The sequence below is a fragment of the Gekko japonicus genome, unplaced genomic scaffold, assembly GCF_001447785.1.
Source record: "Gekko japonicus isolate JY-2015 unplaced genomic scaffold, Gekko_japonicus_V1.1 scaffold164, whole genome shotgun sequence".
In the NCBI taxonomy this organism is placed as follows: Eukaryota; Metazoa; Chordata; class Lepidosauria; order Squamata; family Gekkonidae; genus Gekko; species Gekko japonicus.
Genome location: NW_015159714.1, coordinates 683921 through 696278, shown reverse-complemented (window position 1 = coordinate 696278; position 12358 = coordinate 683921). Strand labels below are relative to the sequence as shown.

The window sequence follows — 12358 nt, the reverse complement described above, 5'->3', positions numbered from 1 at the left end:
TGTCGTAGGGATCTTATCCATAGACACAGACTAAACAAACTGAAAAGTATCCCCAACAAACTGGACAGGTTGGCACCCTGGCACCATCTGACTCTGTCAATGCTAATGCAGAGTCCATTGCTGAAACAGATGCAAGAGTTTTCATCTGCAAAGTGCTGAGCAAATGGGTCACAGTGGGCCACCAAGCAGTCCACCTCTTCCTGCTGGCCATATTCTAACGGACCTCTGACCACACAGAACAGCTCCACTGGGCCTATACTGTGCAGACACAATGGTGGCCACTCTCCTTAACACGTATGCCTTAAAGTGAGGTTTGCTCATGTCTTATCAGATTCATCTTTAGTCTTCCTACACTGATACTCTAGTTGTCTTCCCTTGCCTTTTCATCACCCACAACCCCTTAGTAAACCAAGGACTACCTGGGCTCTAACAGTTGAGAGATGCAACTTTTACACAGTTTCAGTGAACAACCAAACCACTTACTCACTCACCTCTATTGCTAAAGCTTCTCCATTTTTCATCCATCTGTAGGATGGTTTGGGTTTGCCATTGGCCCTGCACTCCCAGTACAAGTTGTCCTCCACTGCAGCTTCAAAACCTTTTATCATCTGAACCCAGTGAGGCTTTGCTGTGAAAGAAAACAAGGAGGGGGGGAGAGCTTTAATGAAGAATAAAGTACATTTTCCACATGGCCAAAAGAACAACTTAGTGAGACAATTGACCAATTGTGAACACAGAGAATGTTCTGGCTTCAAAAGCATTCCATCAATGATACATTAATGTCACATTGTATTCACTTGTGTCTGTTAACATGACTAACATTATGGCAGTAGGTGCTAATTTCAATGTCATGCCTCACTTATACAGAAGCATTCAGGAGGAAAGGTTCTATAAGAGGCAGAGAATACAGCCGTGAAATCTCACCACTCTTGGAAGTAATTTCCTGCCTCTTCAATTTATTTTGATTTTTTTTCCTTTTTGTTGTTGAACCAATTTTTCTGCAGCACCTTTGTTTGGTGTAATGGTTAAGTGTGCGAACTCTAATCTGGGAGAACCGGGTCTGATTCCCCACTCCTCCACTTGCACCTGCTGGATGACCCTGGGTTCTGGCACAGGTGTTCTTGAAAACAGCAGTTTCTGTCAGAGCTCTCTCAGCCCCACCTACCACACGGGGTGTCTGTTGTGGGGAGGGGAAGGAAAAGGAGTTTGTAAGATGCTCTGAGACTCCTTTGGGTAGTGAAGGGCGGGGTATAAATCCAATCTCTTCTTCTTCTTCTTACTGGAAGTACCATGTAATTTATTGTAGCCAAGAAGTCACTTTTTAACTTTGGAGAGCTAAGATGGGCATATGGCAGCTGTGGTCTCATTAGTCTAAGATCACCAAACTCATTAGGCTGCTACATAGGGTAGATTTATCCCTAGATAAAGCTCTTCAGAATTGCAGGGCTTCAGAGAACATGAAATCATATACCAATGATCTGAATTAATTATTTATTTAATCTATTTAATCAATATGCACCTTGTTGTTGTCCCCAATGGGGATCCAAAGTGGCTTACATCATTCTTTCCTGCTCCTCACAACAATACCGTGAGGTAGGCCAGGCTGAAACAGTGCGACTGGCCCAAGGTTACCCAGCAAGCTTTCATGGCATGAGTGGGGATTTAAATCCAGGTGTCCCAGATACTAGTCCAATACTCTTAAAGCACTACACCACACTGGCTCTCCTTCAGCTGAAGGTGTTGTCTATACCTTTAACTTAAAGGAACAAAGTACAAGAAAGTCATCTTCAGAAACAGGAAGACCAAGCCTCCAGAATAATTTATAGAGCTATGTTAATGATGTCCTCATCATCATAGGGGACTGGAATGCTAAAGTAGGAAGTCAAAAGGTAACTGGAATACCAGACAAGTTTGGCCTTGGAAAGCAAAATGAAGCAGGGCAAAGGTTAACAGAGTTTTGTCAAGAGAACACACTGGTCATAGCGAACACCCTTTTCCAACAACCTAAGAGGTGACTCTACACATGGACATCACCAGATGGGCAACACCGAAATCAGATTGACTATATAATTTGCAGTCAAAGATGGAGAAGCTCTATCCAGTCAGTAAAAACAAGACCTGGAGCTGACTGTGGTTCAGATCATGAGCTACTCATTGCAAAATTCAGACTTAAACTGAAGAAAATCGGAAAAACCACGAGGCCATTCAGGTTTGACCTAGATCGCATCCCTGATGAATATACAGTAGAGGTGAAGAATAGATTCAAGGGTCTGGATTTGATAGATAGAGTGCCTGAAGAACTATGGACAGAGGTTCGTGACATCATACAGGAGGCAGCAATCACCACCATCCCAAAGAAAAAGAAATGCAAGAAAGCAAAATGGCTTTCTGATGAGGCTTTACAAATAGCAGAGGAAAGAAGGAAAGCGAAAGGCAAAGGCGAAAAGGAAAGATTTACCCAACTGAACGCAGATTTCCAGAGAACAGCAAGGAGAGATAAGGAGGCCTTCCTGAATGAACAGTGCAAAGTAATAGAAGAAAACAATAGAATGGGAAGGACTAGAGATCTCTTCAAGAAAATTGGAGAAATCAAGGGAGCGTTCCATGCAAAGCTGGCCATGATAAAGGACAAAAACGGTAGGGACCTAACAGAAGCAGAAGAGATTAGGAAAAGATGGCAAGAATACACAGAAGAACTATACAAGAAAGACCTCGATGTCCTTGACAACCACGACGGTATAATCACTGACCTCGAGCCAGACATCCTGGAATGTGAAGTTAAATGGGCCTTAGAAAGCATTACTAACAACAAAGCTAGTGGAGGTGATGGTATTCCAGCTGAGCTATTCAAAGTCTTAGAAGATGATGCTGTTAAAGTGCTGCACTCCATTTGCCAGCAAATTTGGAAAACGCAACAGTGGCCACAGGATTGGAAAAGATCAGTATACATTCCAATCCCAAAGAAGGGCAACGCCAAGGAATGTTCAAACTATCGCACAATTGCACTCATATCACACGCTAGCAAGGTCATGCTCAAGATCCTACAAGCTAGGCTTCAACAGTACGTGGATAGAGAACTACCAGAAGTACAAGCTGGGTTTCGAAGAGGTAGAGGAACGAGAGATCATATTGCCAACATTCGCTGGATTATGGAGAAAGCAAGAGAGTACCAGAAAAATATCTACTTCTGCTTCATTGACTATGCTAAAGCCTTTGACTGTGTGGATCACAACAAACTATGGCAGGTCCTTAAAGAGATGGGAGTACCAGACCACCTCACATGTCTCTTGAGAAACCTGTATAAGGGCCAAGAAGCGACAGTTAGAACCGGATACGGAACAACTGATTGGTTCAGCATAGGAAAAGGAGTACGACAAGGATGTATACTGTCACCTTGCTTATTTGACACTGTCTAACCATCTCATCCTTTGCCGTCCCCGTCTTCTTTGACCTTCAATCTTTCCCAGCATCAGGGTCTTTTCCAGTGAGTGCTCCCTTCTCATTTGGTGGCCAAAGTATTTGAGCTTCAGTTTCATTATCTGGCCTTCCAGGGAACAGTCAGGGTTGATTTCTTTGAGGATTGACTGATTTGTTCTTCTTGCAGTCCAAGGGACTCTCAAGAGTCTTCTCCAGCACCATAGTTCAAAAGAATCTATTCTTCTGCGCTCGGCCTTCCTTATAGTCCAACTCTCACAGCCATACATGACTACTGGGAATACCATTGCTTGGACCATGCGTATTTTTGTTGGCAGGGTGATGTCTCTACTTTTTATCATGCTGTTTAGGTTCGCCATCGCTTTCCTCCCAAGGAGCAGGCGTCTTTTAATTTCATGGCTGCAGTCACAGTCTGTGGTGATCTGGGATCCCAGGAACGTGAAGTCTGTCACTACTTCCACAGCTTCCCCTTCTATTTGCCAAGGAGTGATGGGGCCGGATGCCATGATCTTAGTTTTTTTGATGTTGAGCTTCAAGCCCACTTTTGCGCTCTCCTCTTTTATGAAAGTGAAGAGGATCTAAAGAGCCTCTTGTTCAGAGTAAAAGAGGAGAGCGCAAAAGTGAGCTTGAAGCTCAACATCAAAAAAACTAAGATCATGGCATCCGGCCCCATCACTCCTTGGCAAATAGAAGGGGAAGCCGTGGAAGTAGTGACAGACTTCACGTTCCTGGGATCCCAGATCACCGCAGACTGTGACTGCAGCCATGAAATTAAAAGACGCCTGCTCCTTGGGAGGAAAGCGATGGCGAACCTAAACAGCATGATAAAAAGTAGAGACATCACCCTGCCAACAAAAGTCCGCATGGTCAAAGCAATGGTATTCCCAGTAGTCATGTATGGCTGCGAGAGCTGGACTATAAGGAAGGCCGAGCGCCGAAGAATAGATGCTTTTGAACTATGGTGCTGGAGGAGACTCTTGAGAGTCCCTTGGACTGCAAGAAGAACAAATCAGTCAATCCTCAAAGAAATCAACCCTGACTGTTTCCTGGAAGGCCAGATAATGAAACTGAAGCTCAAATACTTTGGCCACCAAATGAGAAGGGAGCACTCACTGGAGAAGACCCTGATGCTTGGAAAGATTGAAGGTCAAAGAAGACGGGGACGGCAAAGGATGAGATGGTTAGACAGTGTCATCGATGCAACGAACATGAAGTTGAGCCAACTTCAGAGGACGGCGGAAGACCGGAAGGCCTGGCGAGAGTTCGGACTCGACTGTGCGACTGAACAACAACAATAGCTTGGATTCAGCAACGCACAAGTGGAAACATGGACAGCCTTAGTGCAGTTCTCCTTGAACACGCATTTCTACAACACCTAGCACTTTCTTTCCTATAGACTACAGTGCTCAGAAATTGTTTGTACAACACCATGCAGAAGAAGAAACACAAGTTTGAATCAGTGTTCATAAGAACATAAGAACATAAGAACATAAGAGACGCCAATGTTGGATCAGGCCAAAGGCCCATCCAGTCCAACACTCTGTGTCACACAGTGGCCAGAAATACCAGTGCCATCAGGAGGTCCAGCAGTGGGGCCAGGACATTAGAAGCCCTCCCACTGTTGACCCCCCCCCAAGCACCAAGAAGACAGAGCATCACTTGCCCCAGAGCCCCTAGCTATACCTTGTGGCTAATAGCCACTGATGGACCTCTGCTCCATATGCTTATCTAATTCCCTTTTGAAGCCGTCCATGCTTGTAGCACCCACTTTGGGTGAAGAAGTACTTCCTTTTATCCGTTCTAACCCGAACGCTCTGCAGTTTCATGGAGTGCCCACGAGTTCTTGTATTGTGAGAAAGGGAGAAAAGTACCTCTTTCTTTACCTGCTCTTTCCCATGCATAATCTTATAAACCTCGATCATGTCACCCCTTAGTCGTCTTTTCTCCAAGCTAAAGAGCCCTAAGCGCTTTAACCTTTCCTCATAGGGAAAGTGTTCCAACCCTTTTATCATTCGAGTTGCCCTTTTCTGCACTTTTTCCAAAGCTATAATATCCTTTTTAAGGTGTGGTGCCCAGAACTGCACACAGTATTCCAAATGAGGTCTCACCATTGATTTATATAGGGGCATTATTATATTGGCTGATCTGTTTTCAATACCCTTCCTAATAATCCCCAGCATAGCATTGGCCTTCTTTATTGCAGTCACACACTGTCTCGACATTTTCAGTGAGTTATCCACTACAACTCCAAGATCTCTCTCTTGATCAGTCTCTGCCAGTTCAGACCCCATCAATGTGTATTTATATTTAGGATTTTTGGCTCCAATGTGCATCACCTTGCACTTGGCCACATTGAACCCCATTTGCCATGTTGACGCCCACTCGCCCATCCTTGACAGATCCCCTTGGAGTGCCTCACAATCCTCACTGGTTTTCACCACCCTGAACAACTTTGTATCATCCGCAAATTTAGCCACTTCACTGCTTACTCCCATCTCCAAATCATTAATGAACAAGTTAAAAAGCAGTGGACCAAGTACTGATCCCTGCGGTACCCCACTGCTTACCACCCTCCACTGAGAAAATTGCCCACCTACACTCACTCTCTGTTTTCTATGAACTAGCCAGTTTTTGATCCATAAAAGGACTTGTCCTTCTATCCCATGATTTTTGAGCTTACTTAGGAGCCTTTGATGAGGAACTTTATCAAAAGCTTTCTGGAAGTCAAGGTAAATAATATCTATTGGATCCCCCTTGTCCACATGTTTGTTCACCCCCTCAAAGAACACTAACAGGTTAGTGAGACAAGATCTTCCCTTACAGAAACCGTGCTGAGTCTGCCTCAATAGGTTTTGTTCATCTATGTGCCTACTAATTCTTTCCTTAATAATGGTTTCCACCAATTTACCCGGTATCGACGTCAGACTGACTGGCCTGTAATTTCCCGGATCTCCTCTGGAACCCTTTTTAAAGATGGGAGTGACATTAGCTACCTTCCAATCCTCAGGAATGGAGGCAGATTTTAAGGAAAGATTACATATCTTTGTCAGGAGATCTACAAGTTCACATTTGAGTTCTTTCAGAACTCTCGGATGTATGCCATCTGGGCCTGGTGATTTTTCAGTTTTTAAGTTGTCTATCAGTTTTAGGACCTCCTCTCTCATCACCTCAATCTGACTCAGGTCTTCCAACACCCCTCCTGAAATCAGTGGTTCTGGAGTGGGCAAGCACTTCTCATCTTCCACAGTGAAGACGGAGGCAAAAAATGCATTTAGCTTCTCAGCCATTTCCCTATCATCCTTCAATACTCCTTTTACCCCTTGGTCGTCCAAGGGCCCCACTGCCTCCCTGGCTGGTTTCCTGTTTCTAATGTATTTGAAGAAAGTTTTATTGTTGGTTTTTACGTTTTTTGCTATATGCTCCTCATATTCCCTTTTTGCCTGCCTGACCTCAGACTTGCATTTTATTTGCCATAGCCTGTGTTCCGTTTTATCAGCCTCACTGTGACTAGCTTTCCACTGCTTAAAGGAATTCTTTTTACTTTTTACAGCCTCCATTACTCTGTTTGTTAACCATGCAGGCTTTTTCCTATACCTGTTTGTGCCTTTCCTAACCTGCGGAATATATATTTTTTGAGCTTCTAGGATCGTAGTTTTAAATAGATCCCAAGCTTCCCCAATTGTTTTGACCCTTTCTACTTTTCCTTTCAGTTTCCTCCCCACGTGTCCCCTCATATCAGAGAAATTACCCCTTTTAAAGTTAAAAATGGTTGTGTGAGTCTTTTTGGCCAATTCTCTATTTGTACAAATGATGAACTCAACAACATTATGATCACTGTTTCCAAGCGGTGCAATCACTTTTACATCTCTCACCAGGTCTTGAGTGTTACTTAGGACCAAATCAAGGATCGCCTCTCCCCTGGTAGGTTCCGTGACCATCTGCTCCATAGCACAGTCATTTAGAGTGTCTAGAAACTCAATCTCTTTTTCCCGACTAGAACACATATTGACCCAATCAATGTGTGGGTAGTTAAAATCACCTATTATTACACAGTGTTTTTGTCTAGTTGCTATCTTTAAGGCATTCATCATTTTATAATCCTCCTCTATCTTTTGATCTGGTGGGCGATAACAAACTCCCAGTGTTAAGTTTCCTTTTGGCCCCCCTATTTCAACCCATAGAACTTCCAGAAGCGAATCCAATTCACTTAGCCTCTCAATCTTTCTAGACTTTATACCCTCTCTGACATACAGAGCTACCCCACCTCCAACCCTTCCCCCCCTATCCTTCCGATATAATATATAACCGGGAATCACTGTGTCCCACTGATTTTCCTCATCCCACCAAGTTTCAGAAATACCCACAATGTCTATTTTTCCCTCCGACACCAAGCACTCCAACTCCCCGATTTTACCTCGGACACTTCTAGCATTTGTATAGAAACAGCTGTAATTTCCCTTACAAGTTAAGCCTGCATCCTTCCTCTTGCTATCTCGAGTCGTTGTCCGGCAGTCCATGTCACCAGCCATGGCCTCTGTGGACAATTTCAATCCACCTCCCTGTAGAAAAGCAACCGGTACCCCCTCACCTCTCTCAGATGAGCCAACCCGAACCAGAGACTTTTCATCTCCTGTCGGCTTTCCCCCAATATTCAGTTTAAAAGCTGCTCTGCCACCTTTTTGATTTTAAGTGCCAGCAGCCTGGTTCCTTCTCGGGACAAGTGGAGACCGTCTCGCCTGTACAGCTCCCTCTTGTTCCAAAAAGTATCCCAGTGCCTAACAAACCTGAACCCTTCCCCCCTACACCATCGTCTCATCCACGCATTGAGACTCCTGATCTCTGCCTGTCTCTCCGGCCCTGCGCGTGGAACAGGTAACACTTCTGAGAAGGCTACCTTGGAGGTCCTGGACCTAAGTTTCCTGCCCAGCAGCCTAAATTTCTCCTCCAGGACCTCACGACTGCATTTCCCCACATCGTTGGTGCCGACATGCACCACGACCACTGGCTCCTCCCCAGCACTATCTACCAGCCTATCTAAAACACGCGTAATGTCCGCTACCTTCGCACCAGGCAGGCAAGTCACCATACGGTCAGTACGCGGGTTCGCCACCCAGCTGTCTACCTGCCTAAGGATCGAATCACCCACTACCAAGAGCCCCCCTCCCACCCTGCTCAGGGATGGTTCCTTGGTGCAAAAGGAGAGCCGCTCACCAGCTGGGGAAGAGGTCCCTTCTGAGGGCACATTCCCCTTATCCTCAGCATGGTGCCCTGTTTCCCCTAGACCCTCATGCTCCCTGACAGCAGCGGGGCTGCCAGATCCAGAGTGGGACGAAGCTAACAAGTCCCCGAGAGTCTTTTCTGTGTGCCTAGCTGACTGTCTCTGCTTCTCCAGGTCAGCCACCTTGGCCTCAAGGGAGCACACACGTTCCCTGAGAACCAGGAGCTCCTTGCACCGAGGACACACCCAAGACTTCTGCCCAGTCCCTGATGGATTAAAGTACCCTGGTCCTGCTCCTACATTTAAGAACATAAGAACATAAGAGACGCCAATGTTGGATCAGGCCAAAGGCCCATCCAGTCCAACACTCTGTGTCACACAGTGGCCAGAAATACCAGTGCCATCAGGAGGTCCAGCAGTGGGGCCAGGACATTAGAAGCCCTCCCACTGTTGACCCCCCCCCCAAGCACCAAGAAGACAGAGCATCACTTGCCCCAGAGCCCCTAGCTATACCTTGTGGCTAATAGCCACTGATGGACCTCTGCTCCATATGCTTATCTAATTCCCTTTTGAAGCCGTCCATGCTTGTAGCACCCACCACTTCCTGTGGCAGTGAATTCCATGTGTTAATCACTCTTTGGGTGAAGAAGTACTTCCTTTTATCCGTTCTAACCCGACCGCTCTGCAGTTTCATGGAGTGCCCACGAGTTCTTGTATTGTGAGAAAGGGAGAAAAGTACCTCTTTCTTTACCTGCTCTTTCCCATGCATAATCTTATAAACCTCGATCATGTCACCCCTCAGTCGTCTTTTCTCCAAGCTAAAGAGCCCTAAGCGCTTTAACCTTTCCTCATAGGGAAAGTGTTCCAACCCTTTTATCATTCGAGTTGCCCTTTTCTGCACTTTTTCCAAAGCTATAATATCCTTTTTAAGGTGTGGTGCCCAGAACTGCACACAGTATTCCAAATGAGGTCTCACCATTGATTTATATAGGGGCATTATTATATTGGCTGATCTGTTTTCAATACCCTTCCTAATAATCCCCAGCATAGCATTGGCCTTCTTTATTGCAGTCACACACTGTCTCGACATTTTCAGTGAGTTATCCACTACAACTCCAAGATCTCTCTCTTGCTCAGTCTCTGCCAGTTCAGACCCCATCAATGTGTATTTATATTTAGGATTTTTGGCTCCAATGTGCATCACCTTGCACTTGGCCACATTGAACCCCATTTGCCATGTTGACGCCCACTCGCCCATCCTTGACAGATCCCTTTGGAGTGCCTCACAATCCTCACTGGTTTTCACCACCTTGAACAACTTTGTATCATCCGCAAATTTAGCCACTTCACTGCTTACTCCCATCTCCAAATCATTAATGAACAAGTTAAAAAGCAGTGGACCAAGTACTGATCCCTGTGGTACCCCACTGCTTACCACCCTCCACTGAGAAAATTGCCCACCTACACTCACTCTCTGTTTTCTATGAACTAGCCAGTTTTTGATCCATAAAAGGACTTGTCCTTCTATCCCATGATTTTTGAGCTTACTTAGGAGCCTTTGATGAGGAACTTTATCAAAAGCTTTCTGGAAGTCAAGGTAAATAATATCTATTGGATCCCCCTTGTCCACATGTTTGTTCACCCCCTCAAAGAACACTAACAGGTTAGTGAGACAAGATCTTCCCTTACAGAAACCGTGCTGAGTCTGCCTCAATAGGTTTTGTTCATCTATGTGCCTACTAATTCTTTCCTTAATAATGGTTTCCACCAATTTACCCGGTATCGACGTCAGACTGACTGGCCTGTAATTTCCCGGATCTCCTCTGGAACCCTTTTTAAAGATGGGAGTGACATTAGCTACCTTCCAATCCTCAGGAATGGAGGCAGATTTTAAGGAAAGATTACATATCTTTGTCAGGATAAGCTGAGTTAGTGTGAGCTAGCTCACAGTTTTTTAGCCTCCAGCTCACATATTTTTGTCTTAGCCCAGGAAGGATGGCTCCAGAACAAACTAATTTATGCAGTGGCCAAAACGCTTGCTCACAACTTTAATGCCAGTAACTCACAAAGTAGAATTTTTGCTCACAAGACTCCACAGTTTAGAGGGAGCATTGGTGGGAATATAATTAGTCTGATTTAGTGCAAGCAATTACCATGGCTGCTTTATTGCCCTTTCACTTGTGCAAGAGCTCTAGCAGAAATGGAAACTTTGTGCTGGATCTAACCCAGTATATATTCATTATGTAATTTAAATATATATGATTCGTATTATGAATGGTACAATGGGGGATCTATTATGGCTTTCAAGGGAGGCAATGAAATACACCCCCAAGTCCTTGCAGATCCTTTTTATCCACAGTGGGGACCCAAAGCGACTTACATCATTTTCCTCTCCTCTACTTTATCCTCACCAACAATCTTGGGAGGTAAATTCAGGTGGGTAGCCGTGTTGGTCTGAAGCAACAGAACAAGTGTGCATGCACACAAAAGCTTATACCCAGAATTAAACTTTGTTGGTCTTAAAGGTGCCACAAGACTCAAACTTTGTTAGGCTTAGAACATACGACTGGCCCTAAGTCAGTCAATGACCTTCCATGGCAGAGTGGTGATCCCAGATTTTAGTCTGAATCTCGCTTTTGTGGGGTGACCTCAAAAAAGTGTTGATGGGTCCATTTGGCTATGTAATGTTAGTATCTAGCCAGAGGATAAATTTGGCCGCCGAGAATTTTGTAAGCATCCCTAACTACCCCCCTTCCACAATCTTTGCTACACTAGAATCAAACAGGAGAAAACACGTCCAGATTTTTTTCTTGCAATTTTTAATATTACTGGGGAGTTCTATGACAGGTAAAGATTAACAACCTCTCTTTTGTGACAATTCGAATAAAACCATTATATTATACTGCCAATACTATGGCTTTCAGTTGATGAAGCATAGCATTTATACATACATTTATACATCTGTAATTAATGCTTGAGGGGAAAAAACCTCCTACATTTGAGTAGTTAGCTTGATCTTGTCAAAACATCTTGATTGTTATGAGTACTGCATTTTTATAGCAGTCCATGGTCAAAAACATGATTTCAGAAAATTTTCAGCCATTTCAATTAGTTATAGAGAAATCATTCTGCACATGGTCTGTGTGTAAATATTTAGTTATATGCTAGTGTGCAGGTCTAGAAGAAGGGGCACAGCTTTAGCTTTACATTCATGTGCATTAATCTTACCTCAATGCTAACTTTGTACAAATCATTGAAAAAAATTAACAGTTCAGACTACAGCAGTTTTCAGTATATGTGCCTACAATTGTTTTTTGCCCCATGAGGAAACTAATTGGCACAGCTGAAACTGTATATTGGAATTCCTAGCAGGGACAATCATTTATTTTCTTATCTCATGCATAAAACTGTGAGTTACACAGGTACTGTTTACCTTTGTTCGGGCACAGGGAACGTGGTATTCAAAACCCTACCTACGTGCATCCACAATATGTAGAAAGGGTGGAGACCCGCAAGAAACTTGCGGAATGGTCCGCCGGCTTCCCCCACCCCCCGCCCCCAGTCCAGGCCGGCGGACGAGGCCTGGAGCCTCCGTCCACCGGCTTCCCCCACCCCCCTGCCCCCAGTCCAGGCCGGCGGATGAGGCCTACCAACCCCTTCCCACTGCATTGGTAGACCTGGCCTCCCGGGGCCAGGGCTACCCCC

General features: G+C 44.8%; 1 protein-coding gene across 1 annotated transcript in view; it reads right to left on the bottom strand.

Moving 5' to 3' along the window:
* Positions 1 to 12358, bottom strand: part of CNTN3 (contactin 3) — a 174260-nt gene that overhangs the window by 68440 nt on the left and 93462 nt on the right. The window contains exon 6 of the mRNA XM_015410913.1: positions 492 to 628. Within this exon, the coding sequence (XP_015266399.1) occupies positions 492 to 628 (137 nt within the window). The remainder of the gene's footprint in view (positions 1 to 491; positions 629 to 12358) is intronic.